General features: G+C 33.3%; 2 protein-coding genes and 1 long non-coding RNA gene across 3 annotated transcripts; 2 read left to right on the top strand and 1 right to left on the bottom strand.

Moving 5' to 3' along the window:
* The first annotated feature begins 1,119 nt into the window (after positions 1-1,119).
* On the top strand, positions 1,120-4,709 carry LOC137813630 (protein AUXIN SIGNALING F-BOX 2-like). The gene is made up of 3 exons (XM_068615982.1): positions 1,120-2,639; positions 3,265-3,760; positions 3,845-4,709. The coding sequence occupies exons 1-3, from the start codon at positions 2,185-2,187 to the stop codon at positions 4,613-4,615; spliced, it is 1,722 nt and encodes a 573-aa protein (XP_068472083.1). The 5' UTR covers positions 1,120-2,184; the 3' UTR covers positions 4,616-4,709.
* Positions 4,710-9,086: 4,377 nt separating this feature from the next.
* Positions 9,087-11,412, bottom strand: LOC137813631 (uncharacterized). Its single transcript, XR_011081466.1, has 4 exons — positions 11,230-11,412; positions 10,936-11,133; positions 10,013-10,590; positions 9,087-9,680 (listed from the first exon to the last, which is right to left on the bottom strand). It is a non-coding gene; the product is annotated as an uncharacterized lncRNA (long non-coding RNA).
* A 2,898-nt stretch (positions 11,413-14,310) lies between these two features.
* Positions 14,311-16,563, top strand: LOC137813632 (GEM-like protein 5). Its single transcript, XM_068615983.1, has 3 exons — positions 14,311-14,956; positions 15,526-15,800; positions 16,164-16,563. The coding sequence occupies exons 1-3, from the start codon at positions 14,608-14,610 to the stop codon at positions 16,395-16,397; spliced, it is 858 nt and encodes a 285-aa protein (XP_068472084.1). The 5' UTR covers positions 14,311-14,607; the 3' UTR covers positions 16,398-16,563.
* The last annotated feature ends 4,286 nt before the right edge of the window (positions 16,564-20,849 follow it).

The following is a 20,849-nucleotide window of genomic DNA, read 5'->3' on the forward strand; positions in this document are numbered from 1 at the left end:
ATCAAGCTACTCTATTAACCTATATATATTAATTATATCTAAACCAATTTCAATCCTTCAATTCAAACAATCAATACTTGCATCACAAAGTTCTGATAAAATATCTAACTATATCACTACGACTTTGAGCTAACAGAGACCAATCCTGAAGCTAAAAGCACCATATGCAAAACCTATACCAAAGATAATCTAACAATTTCAAAATAGATTCAAAGAAAGAAATACCAAAAATGAAGTTATTTTCTTTTTAAAATATATCCTAAATAACTTGAATAACGATTTTTTTATTTATATAATCTCTTTACTTAAATAATAAAATATTTAAATATTATTAAAAATATAACAATTTTACTCTAAAACTAGTTTTTTAGTCCTTACATTACTAGAATAAAACCAATAATAGATGAATTTTCATCCTTCAATTATCTTCAAATAATGGAAATTCTTACAATTTATTTAGTTGCTAAATATGATGTTTATTGTTTAGAAAATATAATTTGAATTTGATATTTACCAAATACCATCGATTAAGTTTATCAAATTGACTAATTTAGTTATTTTTAGTTGCATGGCAGTAATTTAACTGTCAGATAGCGAGTTACATTACGTGTATCAAAGTTAAGTAGTAAATTGATTAATAATTTTTAAAAATAAAAGTATTTTTATAATGGAAAAAGTTTTAACCACGTTATTGAAAATAAATGCTAGAGTTTATTGTTTTTGGTACTTCCTATTTCCAAATTTTCAATATTCTCAGACTAATTCGGCTGTTCGTTGCTTTACGAAAAAACATATTTTATTTTAATTGTTATTAAAGAAAGTTATCTTCTTACTATTATATATCACTGATAATTTGTTGTAAAAGGAGAAAAAATAAAAATATTTTAATATAAAGAAAGAAATATGATATAAAATTGAATATGGAGGAGAGATATTAGATATAATTAATGAATTGTGAAAATAAAATTAATGAGAGAGTTAATTGGAATAATTTTTGAGTGTAGCAGTCGGAAACATGTTGAAAAGGCGCGATTGTGTGAGACGCGCGGAGTAGGTTGGTGTGAAGTGTAGATTTGATCTTATCTACATAGTTATCTAAGACCTAGGCATGGCATTTTCGTAGTTTTTCCCGAAAGCAGGTGTCTTTAATCCGACAGTCGTTTTCGATTTGTCCATGCCGTTTTCTCTCTCTCTCTTTCTCTTTCTCAGAAACTCTTTTTTTTAGCAGAGAGGGTGTGAGACTTTTAGCAGAGGGTGAGGCTCACTTGGAAAGCAGTGACAGGGACTGATGCATGTTCACGCACTCAACGGTCAAGATTCTCTCAATATCCCATCATCAAAATCGACGCCTCTGCTTTCTCTGATTTCATTCGAAAGCCCCCAACCAACCATCCTTCCTGGTTGAGTTAAGCTACAATAAGCTAACCATGGTTAAATATATCTACACTCAACTCAACCAGTTGGGTTACTTCCTTTCTTTCACTTCACTACCACCAACACCACCACCTTCTTCTCCTCTTTCTCCTTCTTCTCCTACTATTCTTCTTACCCCTCTCACTCTTGAGTTTTTGTTTTAACACAACATGTGACTCACTCACACCAAGGGTTTTCAATCTTTCTCTCATTCTAAGCTCTAAGCGCATTCGCCTCTTGGGTGGTTTGATCTATAGTGTAAATTAGGATTTCTGCCAAACTTGGATTTTCTCAGATCTATCCTACTTTTCTTTTTATCCTGTTTCGAAATCCATCATCACCTTTTCATTTGCAAGGTCATATTTTTTCTGTTTTGGGTTTCCTCTCTTCCACCTCATTGTTCATTTTTTTTTTCTCTAGTTGTTTTTTCCTTGAGAAAAATTGAGTTTTTTTGGCTACCCTCCAAGCAGATCCAAGTTGGGAAGTATAATATTTTCGGTTTTTATCAGTACCCTCTTTATAGACTCCCCTGATGTTCTAGATTTGAAGATTTATTTTCTCACTCTCTCGTTTCAGCCTAGATCTGTTCCCACTTTTTCTGGCTTTAGATCTTGGTTTTCTCCATGGTGTGGTAATACTTAAAATTTGAGAGCCTTACCTTTCTGGGGTTGTTTCTTTTTTCCTATTCTCCTATGGAGTATGAAAGTTTTCCTGGAACGTTGGGGAGTTTGGATCACTGAGTAAGACAAAGATAAGCGTCAAGAAAATAAAATGATGAATTATTTCCCCGACGAGGTAATAGAGCACATATTTGATTATGTGGTGTCACACCGTGACCGGAATGCTTTGTCTTTGGTGTGTAAAAGTTGGTACAGGATAGAGAGGTGTACGAGACAGAGGGTGTTCATAGGGAACTGTTACTCTATCACTCCGGAGAGGTTGATCCAAAGGTTTCCTGGTCTCAAGTCTTTGACTTTGAAGGGAAAACCTCATTTTGCTGACTTCAGTTTGGTTCCTTACGGTTGGGGTGGCTTTGTGTATCCATGGATTGAGGCTCTGGCCAAGAGAAGAGTTGGGTTGGAGGAGCTTAGGCTCAAGAGGATGGTGGTCTCGGATGAGAGCCTGGAGCTACTTTCTCGTTCTTTCACAAACTTCAAGTCTTTGGTTCTGGTTAGCTGTGAAGGGTTCACCACCGATGGCCTTGCTGCTGTAGCTGCAAATTGCAGGTTTGTGTGTTGGAGTCTTCCTCTGGTTTAGATTTAAGCTTTTGTTGCACAAATTTTGTTGTTGTCTTTGTATTTTAAATGGTTCATAGGGGGGTGGGGGGTCGGAACACTTTTTGATGACTTCCTACTGCTTTTTGTGTTTTGGAGGATAGGTGGCTCAAGGTATGTTCTGATTAGTTTGGTCTTTGTCTTCTTGTGCTGTCCAAGTTTCAAGTGTTTTTCGACATTTTTAAGGTGCCTACTGGCTTGTAATTCTTTGTTAGTATAATTAGTTTGGGAAAAAAGAGTTTAATTAGTTGAGTAAAGTGGTTGAGTGAATGGCTTTGAACTTGCTTTTGGTGCATGTCAAGCGTTGCAGAAAAGCTAGTGCCCAAGAGGATCTTGGGAGCTTGACTGATCTGTTCTTAATAAAAGTTTATTGCCTGTTTGTGAATTGCACATGATTAGGAGTTATTTTCTCCGAACATGGTCCTGTAAAATAAAAACCGTTTTGCATGTGGTATGCGGGGGGTTGAGGATGAATAATGTGGATGGATCTGTTTGCTGATTGAGAATAGAGTGAGGAATTGTGGAATGCGTTTATGACTCCCAAGGTTGCTCGTGTTTTATTTGATTTGAAATGTAGGTATCTTAGGGAGCTGGATCTGCAAGAAAATGAAGTTGAAGATCACAAAGGGCAGTGGCTAAGTTGCTTTCCTGATAGCTGTACATCGCTTGTCTCTCTTAATTTTGCTTGCCTTAAAGGAGAGGTTAGTTTGGGAGCTCTAGAGAGACTTGTGGCCAGGTCTCCTAACCTGAAGAGTTTGAAGCTGAATCGTTCAGTTCCCCTTGATGCCCTGCAAAGGATACTGACACGAGCACCTCAACTAGCGGATTTGGGAATTGGATCACTTGTTCATGATCCTGAATCAGAGGCATACATAAAGCTTAAGAACACCATTCTCAAGTGCAAGTCCATAACCAGTTTGTCAGGGCTTTTGGAAGTTGCTCCTCACTGTCTTGCAGCTATATATCCTATTTGCCCAAATTTGACATCCTTAAACTTGAGCTATGCAGCAGGCATTCAGGGCAGTGATCTGATAAAACTGATTCGCCACTGTGTGAAACTTCAGCGCTTATGGGTAAATAAATGAAATTCAGAACATTCTCATTTTATTTGTTAATTCTTCAATTGGTGAACATGACAAATTCCTAGATTTGTGCAGATAATGGATTGCATTGGAGACAAAGGACTTGGTGTTGTAGCCCAGACATGTACAGATTTGCAGGAATTGAGGGTGTTTCCATCTGTTCCCTTTGGAAATCCAGCAGCCAATGTAACAGAAGTAGGACTTGTTGCAATATCAATGGGTTGCCCAAAGCTTCACTCATTACTCTACTTCTGCCACCAGATGACAAATGCTGCACTCATTACAGTGGCAAAGAACTGCCCCAATTTTATCCGGTTCAGGTTGTGCATCCTTGATGCAACAAAACCTGACCCTGATACAATGCAGCCACTGGACGAAGGTTTCGGTGCAATTGTGCAGTCATGCAGGCGACTGAGGCGCCTATCACTCTCAGGGCAGTTGACTGACCAGGTTTTCCTATACATTGGAATGTATGCTGAGAAGCTTGAAATGCTGTCTATTGCATTTGCTGGGGACAGTGACAAGGGAATGCTGTATGTGTTGAATGGATGCAAGAAACTGAGGAAGCTTGAGATAAGAGATTGCCCTTTCGGTGACATGGCACTTCTGACGGACGTAGGGAAGTATGAAACAATGCGATCCCTTTGGATGTCGTCCTGCGAAGTGACTGTGGGAGCCTGCAAGTTGCTGGCCAAGAAGATGCCAAGGTTGAATGTGGAGATCTTCAATGAAAATGAGCAAGAAGATTGTAGCCTGGAAGATGGGCAGAGGGTAGAGAAGATGTATTTGTATCGTACATTGGCTGGGAAAAGGAAAGATGCACCAGAATATGTATGGACTCTCTAGCTGCATTTTACCTCATTTCATTTCTTGTTATTCTCATCTTTGTACTTCTTTCTAGGCTGACTCATTAATGCAATTTTACCCACTTCCATTCCTACTGCTTATTATTTTACTTCTAATCTACTTCTTCAATGCTACACTTTGCAAATAATCACGCCACTTATTAATCTATCTTGTCTTAAAACTCAATTTCTACTATACTGTGAAATTTAAACACTTTTAAAAATCAAACTGGATTCACTGCTTTAACTGTGAATCACCCTTTTCCTTTATCTGCTTATATGCAAAATACTTCAGAATCTTTAAACAGGCTTCTCTGTTCACAATCCGGTTCAAGGTTCTAATGTTGAAAAATGCTTGATTTTGCCTGTTTCAAATTCAGCTTCCTCTGTTGAAAATGATCTCAATCTACAATCTCTACATATTCCTTTTTAAGATATGCTTCAATTCAAATAAGTTACTTAAAATTTTGTGTAGAAAGCTGTATAGATAACACACTATACAAAAATTCACTTCAATGCTAAGGTTTTCAAACTGAAATTTAACATAATTCCAATCGTCCCACAGTTGACTCAATATTCAAATTAGAGATAAATTTATAAATAACAATTGGAATTGTTATATAATATATAGTCTTTTAAGATATTTCCTTCGAAAATTCATCAGCTAGTGAATTAATTTCACTTACATTGTTTGAGTTTCAGAAAGTTATAAATAAAGAATGTGTTTTGACAGAGTTATATTGAACCAATGTTGAAGATTTTATTGTATCATTCAATCGCAAATTATTAATACTTATCATGATTGTGATAATCAGTTTATTTTACAATACAGTACTACATAGAAATTAATGAAACTCAAATTTTTATAAAGATTAAAACTACAGAACATTGTAGAGGGATAAATATATATTTAAAACATATTTAATCATACATACTCTGCCTCAACCACGACAATTGAACCAATGAACGGTAAAATAATTTTGACTACCGATTTTAAATCCATTTGTACCAAAAACGAAAGAAGGAGTGGAGTTTGACACTGGTGGCAAGGAACAACCATAATATATTCGTTTGTAATTCCACGTAAAAATATTGTTCTTTACAGTTTCCAATATACATTAAGCACTCACACATACAAAGAAATTCACAATGATCACATCAGAAAATCTATGAACAACCCAGAAATGAGTGAGGGAGAAGGTAAAGATCCAAGAGTTACAAGAATGACTAATACTTGCCAGATCCCGCACAGATCAAGTAAGACATTAGAGCAGCATTTGTCCAGAGAGCTATAACCGGCCAAGTACACCAAACTGCTGATACAACTTTTAATATGATCACCAGAAAAAGCAATCCTCTAGCAAACAACAGCAGCAAAACGCTGTCAAGCTGCACATGTAGAAGAAGATAGGAATCTTAGTCTTTAGAACCAAAAAGGCTTTTAATAAAGGACATAACAAGGAAAGTAGAAAAGATAACAATTGAAAAAGTTGATTTCCCAAGCTCAAAGATAACAATTGTATAGAATTTCCTTTTGTTTGACGATATGTTAGAAAAGCAAATGATATTTCTGCATATTATGGAAAGCTTGCAGTCATATCAAATATTTCTCTCTAGTCCCTAGTCCCTAGACCTTGGATGAAAGTTTGTTAAACAAAAGCTGGACTTTGGATTATAAAATAAATAAAAAACTTGGCTGTTGCAAAAAAAGAAGTACGAGACTTGCATTCAAAAGAAAAAAGAGGTTAAACTCTTCAACAAAGTGTAACTTGTAAGAAAATTTTGAGCTTAGATCATATTTTAATCTAATTGTTCAGGGTCACCCGGTTTTATAGTGTAATATGAAATTAATGAAGTGATACAACAGCTGGGAATTGACTTCAATGATTAAAGAGAAATTGACTCTAGTCATTCTATTTGTTGTCATTTTTCCTAATATTTACTTGATATAATTCTAGAGCTACAGATTTGACTCCAGGTTAACCATTCCGACCAACAAAAGAGAGAACATGGTTGTCCAAAGGATTTTGTTTTGCATTTCCAGAAGAATACTTTTGGTCTTCAAGTAATAACCAGTTTTAAAGAACTGTCATTAAATTTAGACAACAAAGATTTGTCACATGTAGACCTCTAAAAAGTTATTCGATGGTGATGGGAAGTAAATGATACATGAACATCTATGAATTCCATGGGCAAGTACGGTACATGTATCATTGTTTCCAACTAATGAGTTTTACGATGATTTATGTCAGATCACAAAACCAATTGGAACAAATATAAAAGCCTCATCTCAAGAATGGTATGAGTCTTCCCAACAATTTATACATACAGTTGTCTTATTTCCCATATTTAGACAAAGAAATCAATAAATCAGAACATACTAGAAACTGTTTCAAGGGGGTTGCTTTTCTTACTGATGATATATGCTGGGAACTTACTAGAAACTCAGAGAGAGAGGGTAACTAGGATGCAGGAAATGAGAAAACAACGAAAAAGAACATCTGTTATTGAATATCACAGAACACAAAGGAAGGGGAAAAGCTTCGTACAAAGGTTTACTTTTACGCACTTACAAGTTAGAACTGAGCAATTCGCTCGGTTATCTGTTCAAACCACACAAAAGAATATGGCCCCTACATTTTCTGTGATTAACTTTACACCTCTAACAGTCTAACGGTATCTCCTAGTGTACATACATACACTCTCTCTATATTACTCCCATTAGCCTTAGCCTGCTGAGTATTGTTGCTTCACATTCTACTAAGTCTTTAGCTACTCATATCTATGATTAGCATGCCAATGTTAGACATAGCTTGCATCAAATAGAAATAATTATGAAGTGACTGTTAGTGTGCATCGCAAGACTACAAGTTTAAAGGTCACTGCTTCATTTGCCTTCAACCTAAACAATAGCCTAAAGTGGTGTTTGAAACAAGGAATCATTCATCTTTCATTCCTAACTAAATTACTTTCCTGAGCATCAGATTTCTAGGAACAGTATTCCGGGAAAATAAAAATAAAAAATGTGTTTGGTTATTGTTCAACTTAGAGAATGGTTTTACATTTTTAGTCTAGGATTTGATTTTGAAGTTACGGTTTTTTTTTACTTATGGTTATTTTTATTTAGATAGTTTATCCTATGTTGAATTAGATTAAACTACTAGGGTTATCTTATTATGATATTTTTCTATGTTGATTCTATAAACAGACCATCAGTGTGTAAACATTTGGCAGCTTGTCTGCTAGTTATAATATTGAGATTCTCTTTTCTTCAGAAGTATAAGAAACCGAAACCTTCTAGGAAAACTCTTCCTAAAAGGTTATCATTGATGCAATAACAGTGCCTGATTTCTACTTCTGCATCATTAACTCATTGAACAGAAGAAAAAATGGAAGGAACAAAGATGATCTTGTAACAATAGTAAGTTTTTAAAAAGTTTACAAGGGTCTCTATTCATTGCGGTAAAACATAGGAGAACCTGTGTCATCTATCTATTTGCATTGGGTAGGAAATTCTATGTTTGTATTAGAGGGTGTGGGGGAGTGGAAGTTGAGGGTGAGTGGGAGTGGAAGTGTGAAGAAAGTTGAGATTGTTTGGATTGGAGTATGTTAGAGTGGATGTGTGAGGAAAGTTTATTGAAAATTGTGAGTGATGTGAAAGTTGTAAGAATATTATAAATTATGTTGAATAGTAAAGTTTGTGAGATTACAATTTTACCCTCGTATATAAAAAAAGAATAAATAATAATTAATCCTATTTCATATTTTAGTTAATTATAATTTAAAATTAAAGTATAATTATATTATTTAATATTTTATTAATTAAGAATTATTTTTTATTTAAGTTAATTTATTTACATATTTTTAATATTATAAATGATTTTATAAATTATGTTATGTTATATATATATACAATATATATAAAATTAATTTTAATAATAATTTTCATTATTATGAATAGTAAAATGAATATATTTTAAAAAGAAAATAGAAATTTAGAATATAACATGAATATTAAGTAGGTGTCAAAATATATAATATAAAGTCATTACATGAAGAACATAATAATGTTAATTAGAAAAAGAAAAGACATTCACAGTAATAACATTTGAATCCTTCGTGTGGAGACCTTCAAACGGTTTTCTAGAAGACATATCTTATTCCGTTGTATGATAATAATTTCATCTTTTTCATCGTCAACTTCTTCAATGCACTATTTAAAAAAATTACAGCATAGAACCATGCCACTTCTAATATGTTTTGAAGAAAACAATAAAATTGAACAATGAATAAGTTTAAAATAACATTCTTAAGTTTGTTTCAAACCTAATTGAATAAATTTTACCTTGTAGTTGGGACAACCCCAAAATTTTTTTCCAGCATTTTTTTGTGTGTTGTTGCTATTCTCAAAACAACAAATTGTCCACAATCACAAATAGGATCAATGAAGGCACTTGTGCTCCAGTAGCATGGATAAAAGTACCATGTTTTTGCAACAATATGATTATGTAAATGAGTAGCATGAAAAATACCATAAAACCTTAACAATAACAATAACAATGTGAACGTCAAAAATAACAATAACAATTCATTAATGTTCAACATGAAAATTAGAAAAAAAAAACAATGACAATAACATAATGATAAAACACTTAATGGCCTTGATGACGTCGAATGTCACTCAGAGTATCCTCAATTATGTCCATCCTTTGATCAACCCTGTCAATTCGGGTATTCATGTTTTGTATGCCGGACAAAATTTGAGTTAACAATTCCCTTTGAGTGGGGTTTGCCGGACATATTTAATTAACTATCTACTAACTCCTTAATATAATTAACTAAACTAAACTCTAAACAAATTATATTACAACCAACATTAATTTACTAACGCCTTACCATAATAAACTAAAATAAATTCTAAACAAATTATATTACAAAACCATAATCATTCAAACATAAATATAAAACAGAAATTAAAAAAAATAACTTTACATAAAAAATTTAAAAACCTGAAGATAAGCACTCAAGAACAGCAATAGGGATGACTTATAGGATGAAGAACACACCTGAAAACAACATAAAACAAATTAAGAAACATTTCTATTTCACAAATTTTACAACATAATCGATTATCGCATCACTTATATACACAGGATAATCGATTATCAATGCATAATCGATTATGTTAGTAGGCAAAAAACAACCATAATCGATTATCACAATAAATAATCGATTAAGACCCCTTTTACACACTTCAGATAATCGATTATGGGTCGAAAATTTTACAGATAATCGGTTACTCGCTTAACTTAATCGATTATCTACACCATAATCGATTATTTTACCTGTGCTATTTAAGCCATAATCGATTAAGCAACAATCAAACACATAAACTCACCTCAGATCAACCCAGAGATGAACCCAGATGAAGCCAGAGATGAACCCAGAGATGAACACAACACTTTGAGATGAACAACCTATAAGTAACTCAAGCCCCTACCACACACTATGACTTACGAATCTCTCCAACTACACACTCTATGCTTCGCTTATCTGTGAATGGAGGAAGCAGCTTCATCGTTTTATAAAGAAACCAGGTTCCACACCTACCTCTCACCCACTTCATTGATGACCTTTCAAACTTTCACATGGTCAAACGATTCCTGAGCCAAGTCAGGAATCTCATGCTTTCATGTGGCATGCATGCAGGGCCACTGTTCTTCTTGATTCCAGCACAAAAGCAAGGGCAACATTGTAAGTTCGTGTGGATGACTTGGCACTCGCACTCCACAGTGCAACTTTCTCTTCATCTTTCAGGAGAAGCACAATTCACTCACCTTTCTCTTTCCTTCCACCCTCACCCACAACAATGCATGGATCCAAACGGGGTGGTGTTGTGACTTCCGTCGTCGACAACAGTACCACCCCTGGATCCAAACGGGGCCTTAGGGAGAATAGGAAGAGAGGGATATTTTCCTTTGGTTCAGCAATGTTCCATTTATGGTTAGTTCAGATTCCAGTATCCAATTTCTACACTAATTTCCCAAAACAAAATTATGCCATCCTAAACCATTAGTTTGACATTTTAAATAGGGGGAAGAAATTAATATAAAAATGTTAAATCCATCATGAAAATTGATAATCCCTTTATTTATGTACATACAAGGTTCTAGAAATGCATATCTGAATTTGAAAGCAACACCTCTGAGGTTCACATTTTTCTTTTAAGAGAAAAAAAAGCCACTAACATATACTCCTCTAAATCCAATAATCAATAAGGAAAATAAAATTAAAAATCGAGACAGAGAGAGAGAAATGTACCAGCCTTGGAAGAAGGAAGTAAAACCGGGGTTATCATGGTGGCAGTGGTAATGCGAAGGAGGTGGCGGAGGGTACTCTTGATTGAAATAGCTTTGGTAACCTTGGTACTGCGGAGGCGGTGGCGAGAACGGTGCATATCCCGGCGGCGCCGGCACCGACGCTATGGGTAACTCAGTGGCGGATAAGGACGGGTGTAGCCTGTGTTGATTAAATTGAAAGAGAATTAGCAGAACAATTGAGGCAAAAAAGAGTGTTTAATTTAATTTAATTCATTTGCTTAATTGAATAATTTACCCGGGGGAGGATAATAAGGGTCTCTCAGGTAATTACTCATTGTGTGGGGAATTGCAATGAAGGACACTTTTTTTGTGGGTGAGATTGAAAATTTGAAAGACGAGAAAGAAAACCAAATGTAAGTGTTGTGTTGTGTTGGAGGGACAACGTGGTTGGTCACGCTGTTCCAATGTTCGTTTGCCACGTAACAAGTCAACGCCTTGCACAGAACGTTAATATGACCACTTTTTTTTTATTCTCCTCCCTTATCTTCTTCGTTAAGGTTACTTTTTCCAACTACTCTTCTTCCAATTTTTTTTTTAAAAAAACTAAATGTAATCTATATTTTGAAAATAAAAGATTCTTTAACAATTATTATAGTTGATCATTGCAAAGAACTGTATGACGAATAATTATTGTTATTATGCTGTTTTAGTATGACGTTGTCAATTAAATTGGCAACGTGATAACACAATATTAATACTTTTAATATGAATTTCAAAAATTTGTGTTGATTAACCGATACTAGACTTTAAACTAACATTACAAAATGTTAAAGAAAACAATATAAATTAGTTTTTCGTTCTTGCTATGTGATTATGTGAGTCTACGATGTGTTCTTCAATTAAGTTTGTTATAATAGACATAAGATGGATAAATTTTCTTATATTCAATTGGAATGTATGTAAGAACATTTAATAAATTTAAATGGTAAGTCACTTTGGTATGTAATTCTTTTTGAAACTAAAAGAAATCTTTTTGCTAGGGTGGTTCATCTCTACCCAATATAATTTTGAGTATATTTTAGGTCCTAATGAATTAAACTTATATGAAGGAAGAAAATAAATAATTTAGAAAAATGTATGTGCACAAAATAAGAGGGATCTACATGACACATGTTCTTACAACAAGGACCAAGAACACTAGAATCAGGTTGACAAGATTAACTCTTGTACAAATCCTCTAATCTTGGGCTGGACTCTCTTGGTTTTTTCTTGGGCTGGATCTCTCGACTTCAACTAGGGCGGGATGTTCTCGGCTTCAACTAGGGTTGGATGCTCTCGGCTTCTCCTCAAGCTGGATGCTCTCGGCTTCTCCTCACGCTGGGTGCTCTCGGCTTCTTCTCACGTTGGGTGCACTCGGCTTCTCCTTCACACAGATGGGGGTGTACCTGCAAGGCGCTCCGATACCAAAGTCAAAAATAGATTTATGTTCATTAGACAAAAATCAATCTTACCTACCTCTTATGTTGACCTCCTATTTATACAATTTCCTTAATGAGCTTATGCTTTTACCTTTGGACTTCCTTTCTACACCGTTTTATTATTTACGCACCCCCTAATGCAGACTTTTATTTAATTGGGCCTTATTATAATAATATTTATATTTTGTTTTATTCTTTTATACATAACTTCTTGGTTATGTCTTGTATCTAGCTATCGGCTTAACCTCTCAGTTTTAGCCTACCAGTACAACACATTTATGACTATTTTTCTTATTAGTAGGATTCATCTTTGTTAAAAGGAAAAATATTAAGAGACATTTATAGGTTTTCTTCATTTTGTATTGAAGTGGCCTTCAAGTATGAAACTCAAGACCAATTCAACTTAATTATTTTTTAGTTTTACAATTTCTTCAATGTCTATGTTCAAGATTGTTTTTTTTCAGTTTTAGTTGAATTGATTTGAATACTTTTAGCTGATTGATGTTGTTCACACAATTGAGTAACATCATATATTTGGATATAGTAGAAGGATTATAACAACTTTATTAATTTAATGTTATCAATTGACTCTGTATTTTTTTAGTAGGCTTAAACAACTAAGAGATTTTGTTAGTCGTTTTTGCTGCTTTATTGTTTCTCCTTTAACAACCATTTAATTATGGGAGTTTTCTTGTTAAGTGAAACTTCTCTGGTTTTTCCAATAAAGATTGTAAACAAATTGTTTTTTTTTTATTTCAAGTTTTAAGTAGTGTAGATGTTAAAGTTGAAAGTAAAAAATAAATATTGTCTTCGTAACTTGGTATTTTTTGTTTTTATCTTTTTTTTAGGATGAGTTGAAGATCATTTGGACAAAAAAAATTCATAAAATGTAGAAATAAATTATATGGTTTTGTTAATTATAAGTTCCAATTTCTTTTAATTTTGAAAGTATATGCAACATTAAACTATAACTTTTAATGTTTTCAGTTGTACAATTATATTTTAAATTATAAAGTATTGTAATCACACATTTAATTATATTTCTAAATGTTATAAGTTTTATTTATGTTATATTTAATTACAAAAATTTATAAATATTGATTTAATTGTCTTTAATATATTTATTTATTTATTCAATTATTTAATAAAAATGAAATAAACAATGTTTTAATAATTTATATGACTTATTATATTTTTATATTATAATAATAATGTTTAAATAAACTAGTGGCTTAATGTATTATAAATGTGATCAAAAGGAATGAGTCACATTTATGAAATAATGTATTAATTAAACGTTGGAAAAAAATAGCTTATTGTATTTTGAAAAAAAAATAATACGTGGTTTTAAAAAAAATCATTATCTTTGAATAATATGTTTATGATTGAAAAATTAGGACTAAACCGTTATTTAAAGTTAAAGTCACCATTTTTTAACTTTATTGACAATATTTAGTTGTTATCATGTTGAAGTGAAACTAATCTTTTAAGGTTTGATATTTAATTTTTTGGATTGTTTATTTTCACTTTATTGGTTGTGTTTGTAGAAATTCTTATTGTGTGAACTTGATTCCTGAGTAATTAGATATAACTCTTAATGAACCGGTATAAAATCAATTATGCAAATATTTTTTTTTCTCTTTATTATCCGGTTCTTGATATTTTTCTGATATTGATTCTATACATAAAATTGAAAGAATCAAATTATACAATTGAATATTTTAATATTTTTTTAAAAAAAATTGAAGTAATTTAATTTATGAACTTAATCCCTTAAATAAAACATCTTTCATATCTATTCACTCAAACTATGGTCTTAAAGTTTGAAGGTTAATAACGGATAATTTACCCTTCTTGGAAACTTCTCCTAAAATGTATTTCAAGTCTTTTGATCATGTGCTTCACCATTATTCTTAAAAATATTACAACTATTATCAGTTAGCTGTTTTTCTAGCTAATTCTCCTAATGTATTTGGTAGAAGAAAAGAGAGATTGATTAGGATCTTAATTCCTAAGCTTTCTTTTTCCGAATACACGGTTTCGGTGGCGGTGTGGGACTTGTATGATACCTAAGCGTAAGCGCGTAAAACTTTTCCTTCCAAATTCAACTACTTATATGATACCTGGTGTGTATCATTCTCAACCATTCCCATAAATTTAATTCCACTGATCTTTCTCTTGCAAATACAAACAAGATGAACACCAACACCAACAACACCACCCAGAAGAACCAGCAGTTTCCAGAACCAGAAGGTGTGGCATCATCTTCATCATCTTCTCCGCCCAACGTTGGCGCTGAGAATTGGGGAACTCACATAATGGGCACCCCCGCGGTTCCCAGCAGCCACCCAGATAACAAAAAAGCAGCTTTACAGAGCGGTGGTGGCGGACAACCTCAGCCAGTTCAATACTACCAACAACATCCGTACGTGCAACACAGCCCTGTCGAGAAACCGAGCAACAGTCCCATGGAGTCCATCCTTCACATGTTCGATTCCTGGAGCAAAAAGGCTGAAGCCACCGCTCACAACGTCTGGCACAACCGTGAGTTTTTCCACTCTATTTCATTTTATCCAAACTAATTAATTCAAAATTCAAAGTTGGAACTGCCAATAAAACATAGAGAATCTACTTTTGAAGTTCAGTCTCTAATGTTATTGCAAGTGGGCTTGAAATTGTTTGAAGGTAAGAAATTAAATTTGGAGTTCTGTTTTTCTTGTAATACCATGGGTTAGATTGCTCTATGATGTCAATTTTTTAGAAATCACAGCATGCAAATATGTTTTTTGTCTCTGAAATATTTGGGAATTTACTAAACAGTGAAAAGTAAACCTTATATGGATTAGTGATTGAGATTAATTGTTCAATATTAATCTTTAGTTGATGTGAAAGAAAAGAATATTCGATGTTCCAAATGATAAAGATGGAAAATTAAAAGCAGATTCAACTTGGGATCCACGTCTAAGTTGATCTTATAGGAAACCAGCCTTGTATTGTATATACCTTAAGAACAAATAAACTTAAATTAATGTTTTGAAGGCCTTCAAAGAAGGTAGTTAAATTGTATTTTTTCACATGATATGTGATTGTTAGTTTGTTACTGTTATTTGCAGTTAAAACAGGTCCATCAGTATCTTCGGCTGCACTGGGGAAGATGAATCTGACTGTGAAAGCAATATCAGAAGGTGGATTTGAGTCCTTTTACAAGCAAACATTCTCAACCTATCCAAATGAGAAGCTCAAGAAGAGCTTTGCTTGTTATCTTTCAACTTCAACAGGTCCTGTTGCAGGCACCCTTTACCTGTCCAATATTCATGTAGCCTTTTGCAGTGATCGCCCATTGAGTTTCACCGCACCCTCTGGCCAGGAAACTTGGACCTACTACAAGGTACTTATCTTAGTCAAAATACTTCATTAAAGCTTTGTTCATCTTTGCAGATAAAAAGAGGGAGAGAGTAAATTACATGAAGGGTACAATGTGTTTTAGTTCTCTCAAGATTTGATCAAAATTGGTTTTGATTTCTTCAAGATTTGATTAAGATTGGTTTCAGTTCAGAAATTTTAAAACTGATAGTTTTATTCTTCATAATTCTAAAATGTGATAAATTTTATCTCTGGTCGAATACTTCAGTTTGGTTTGATCAAAGACAAAATCTATCACATTTTCTTAAAGGGTATTTAAAATATATGTTTGCATTAAAGGATTGTGTTATTGTGAGTGAAATGACATGAAATTGTTATTGTGTCACAGGTAATGGTGCCTTTGGGGAAGGTTGGAACAGTCAACCCAGTGACCATGAGGGAGAACTCATCAGAAAAGTACATTCAGATTGTAACTGTGGATGGACATGATTTTTGGTTCATGGGTTTTGTCAATTTTGACAAAGCAGTTAAGAACCTCTCAGAAGGTATCTCACAGTTCGTAGTGCCAGGAGTGGCCGTGCCAGCCACTGGTTCGGGAGAAAATGGAAAGAACTTTCAGTGATTCATTGTATTGGATTATTTGGTGTATAATTTTGTTTAAAATTTTGACTTTGCGATTTGTGTAGTGCAGTGGATCAATACTTTATTGTAAAAGTTTTGATGAGTGTATGCTGCTATATATTTCATAGTACATAGTTAAAATATCATGTCTGTTCTGCATTTTTTGACCTTCTGATGTGTTCTTACATTTTTAGTTAAATACGGTTAAATGATTAAATGAGAGATAATCCGCTATAATGTTCTTAAACCTTTTCTAAAACATTTTTCATATTTCAAAAATATCTTATTTTTAAAGCGTTTGTGTGCTTTTCCTTATAGATATAAAACTCAAACAACTTTATTTCCTTATAAATACGACTCAAACAACTTTATAATGAAAGTCAAGACATACTAAACATATGGATTTTCATCTTTAAATTACATCATAAAAACACCATATCTTGGGGCTTCAAAATCTTCAAGTCTAACATATATAAGTAGTTGAAAGAATTAAATGTCACCTTTAACTTTTAACTTTAAGCAATTCTTTAATTCTTAAGGATGTTTATAAAGCTTTTAACATTGTAGATATATCCACTCGTTAATATGAAAAAAAAAAATTATTCTTTGAATTTTAATGAACAAGAGAAAATTTGTTTAAAATTTCAACTTCAACATTTTATATTGTTGATGTTAGATTGAAGAACTTATCAACAATCAACTCTTGAATTGTGTTAATCTTTGACTAGGAAAATCAAGTTCATTTTAGTTAATTAATCACTTAATTTGTTTTATTTTAACTCTTTTATATTTTTGCAGTTATAACATAAAAGATTATTTTTTACAATGAAAACCACTAAAATAAAATTGCGAAATAGAATGAAAGATGAATTTCTTGCAATACAATATTGTTATCTACATTAAAAAAATAAATAGTTAGAAAATTTTAGTTTTAGTTCAATTATTGATGAATTCAAAAATTTGAAGAAATATATGGTAATCTTTAAATATATGTTGTTACAGTTTTATAAAAATATGTACTAACTCACTATGAATATATATAAATTTTGAGTATACTATTTTGGTTTCCAAAATTATTAGTCAAAATTTGTCCCTCTTTCAAATGTTCTTAAAATATTCTTACAAGACTAATATTAAGTATAAAATAAATTACGGTTTTTATTCTTAATTTTGTGAATTTTCCCACCGATTTTGCACAATTTTTCCTTTCAATTTTGATAACAGTTTAATCTAAATTCTATAATCTTTCTTTGTTGTGTTACAATTTGATTGCTCCCATATGATAACACAATTTTACAAATAGATGTTGTTAATCTAAAGGTGTTAGCACATTGAGAGTTATCTCGTTGTAAAGTTTACCAACACTAAGTCTACGAGTATCTTTTTACAATTGGTTACGCATATATCAATTTATAAATTATTTTATATATAATAATTTATTTAATTTTAATATAATATTTAATTAAATTTTAAATTTAAAAAATAGCATGTGGATTAGGGATTTTAAACACATTTAAACTTGATATTTTTTATTTCTATTGTAATGTCAGGATTTGAGTGCCCGATTTATGTTATTTTGATTGGTTTGATACATGATATAACTGATAACAGATTTGTACTTCTCGGATCTAAGAGCCCGACAGACTGAGTAGGTATCCAACGACAACTCTAAGAAGGAGTCAGCTAGCTCGGAAGTAGTGGCCGACATATAACACTTATTCTTGGCGAAGCTCAAAGGGATAAACACCTTCTCGTCAAGATGCTTATCCTGCCCCAAGAATTCGTTGTGAGAGGAGTTGGGCCCGACATCAACCTCACGGTTCACCCTTTTATGGGATTTGCCTAAAGAGGACATATTGGAATGATGACTGATAGCTTGAGGTCTTCATCTTTGCGTTTTTGATGTGGAATTAGCGGAAGCATCCATGGATTGTTGGTGGACAAGGCTCTCCTAGGAGTAATGGTAGCCTTGGAGGTGCATGAGAAGTATGAAAGTGAGAGAGGTGAGGCCTACTCTCTTTGGAGGTGACGGTTTGGAAGATTAAAGGCCTAAATCCTAAGAGAGTTTAGGCAAGGAGTAAGAATGAAACATTTTGGCAGCATTTCATTACTCAAAATAATCTTACAATTTCAGCACCCCAAGCTCTCCTTATATAGGATTAGGAGGCCGGAAATGAAAAGCCAAATGAAAGGAAAATGTACATCAAATGAAATGAAGTTGGCGCCTAAAAGAGAGCACACATGGAAAGCGTGACATGGTGTGTCTCTTAGGTTGCCTAAAGGCCTAAAGTGACCGGCCTAAGTTAGTTTAGGAGTTTCTAGAAACCCTACTCTAACTTAGATTGGTTTTTAGGAGCCAAAATTTACCCTAATTACAAGTCAAACAATTTTTACAAAGAAAATTCCTATGCTACTTTGACTAGAAAGTAAAAAGCTATTACACACTAGAGTTTATGACATGTAAAATGTGTCCTCTTGACCCCTCTTTGACTATGACTCTAGTGGTTGCCTCAATGTAGCATTTTGGTGGCCTCTCAAAGGGTTGGTGATGGGGCCTCTTCCATCATCCCCTCCCTCTTGAAAAGGATTTGTCCTCAAATCCAAGGCTTCATCCTTGTCAAAAGTAGGTGGATGTATATGGCTGGATGGTGTCCATCATCTTCTCCTTCTTGAGAAAATCTATCCTCAGATCCACAATGTCGATCTCGGATAGCAGCCTCTTGCTTTGACAACTAAGCTCGTCCTCCCGGATCAAACGTCCATCTAGGGGAATTATCAAACAAAGCAAATGAGTTAGTTGAAGCAGTTGTATGAAAATCAATTTTATGAAGTTGCCATTTTTGTTTTTCTTTTTGTTTTTGGCAACTTTTTACAATTTTTCTCTTTTGGTTGTTGTATGTGTTCTCTAATCCTCTTATGTATTTTAAAATTTTCAATTTTTGTTACTTTTTCCTTAGGCACAAATCCTTTAGGAAATGGTAACAAATCAAAAAGGGAAAGAGGATTAAGCCCACATAAACATCAAATGTAGAAATATAAGTAGTTTTGTGAACTACTTTATTGTATGCATACTCATCTCTAGAGTTGTGTTTGCCTTTCTTGATTACTCTAGGCATAGTAGGAAGAGCTATGTTTTCAATGTTATTTTGACCATGCGTTTGAGGATGATAAGAATACAACTTAGTTCCAAGTTTTTCCAAAAGAATCCTCAAAACATGGTTTTCAAATTGTGGAGCTCTATCCAATACTATGCTTGGAGATAAACCATGAAGTTTCATCACTTCTCTAGAGAAGAGCTTATCCCTATTCATAAAAATGGAATCAAAACCTTTTGTTGTCCAAGGAAGCTCTAATATAAAATCTAGGCTTATATCTTCCCATGGAACATTTGCAAAAGGTGAAGGAGTATTGAGTTCATGAGACATTGCCTTAGTTTTAGTTTTAAAACAAGAAATGCATCTAGGGTAATATCTTTGAACATTGTTTCTCATAGATGACCAAAAGAATTTTCCTTTTAAAAGTTCTAGAGTTTTATCAACTCTAGTTTGGCCCATGAGTTCTCCTTCATGAAGAATTTCTCTTTTATGTGTGAAGGTAGTCTCGTTGATACAACCATTGTTCATGAAAATTTTAATTCTTTGCAATGGTTGTCTCAATAAGACATGACAAGTTTCTTTAGGCACTACCTCACATAAAAATTTATCTTTGTGCCTATAGATAACTTGACCTTCACTTGGTGATATCTTAGCACATATGTAAAATAATCTACTTCATTTTTACCTATGCAAGCCTCTTTTAAGGATTATTCTTTTTTTTTTCTATGCTTGAAAGTGTTCCTTTACAAAAGGTAAGGCTAGGTTGTTCAACAAGAAGCATATTTTCAAAGGTATTTTTAATTCTTTTGTCTTGTTTAATAACCTTGTGGGAAGGAACACTCTTCTCCCACGCCTTTTGTTCCCTAAGCATATCCTTTACCTAAGGGTTTAGGAGTCTCTTTTGGTGTTTCCTTAGATGTACTCTCCTCCCTTTTAATTTCTCTTTTTGGATAAGAGTTGGAGTATGAACCTTCCTTATGACTTGAAGTTTTCCTTAAATTTTGTTGTTCAACTTTGATACAAAGTTGAACCAAGTCATTCAAGTCTTGATAAGGTATAAGTTCAACCCTATCTCTTATCTCAAGATTTAGCCCACTTAAGAATCTAGCTATGGTGGTGGACTCATTCTCCCTAATGGAAGCTCTCATCATGTATAGCTCCATCTTTTGCCTATACTCCTCTACACTCATAGTTCTTTGTTGGAGTCTTTGGAGCTTGTCCATCAACTCCCTATTATAGTAAGAGGGTATATGGCGGCGCCTTAGGGCTCCCCTAAGGTCATTCCAATACTCTATGGGAGGCTCCCTATGAAGACGCCTATCTCTTTCTAAAGCCGTCCACCAATACATAGCATTCCC

This window comes from Phaseolus vulgaris, chromosome 1 (genome assembly GCF_000499845.2).
Source record: "Phaseolus vulgaris cultivar G19833 chromosome 1, P. vulgaris v2.0, whole genome shotgun sequence".
In the NCBI taxonomy this organism is placed as follows: Eukaryota; Viridiplantae; Streptophyta; class Magnoliopsida; order Fabales; family Fabaceae; genus Phaseolus; species Phaseolus vulgaris.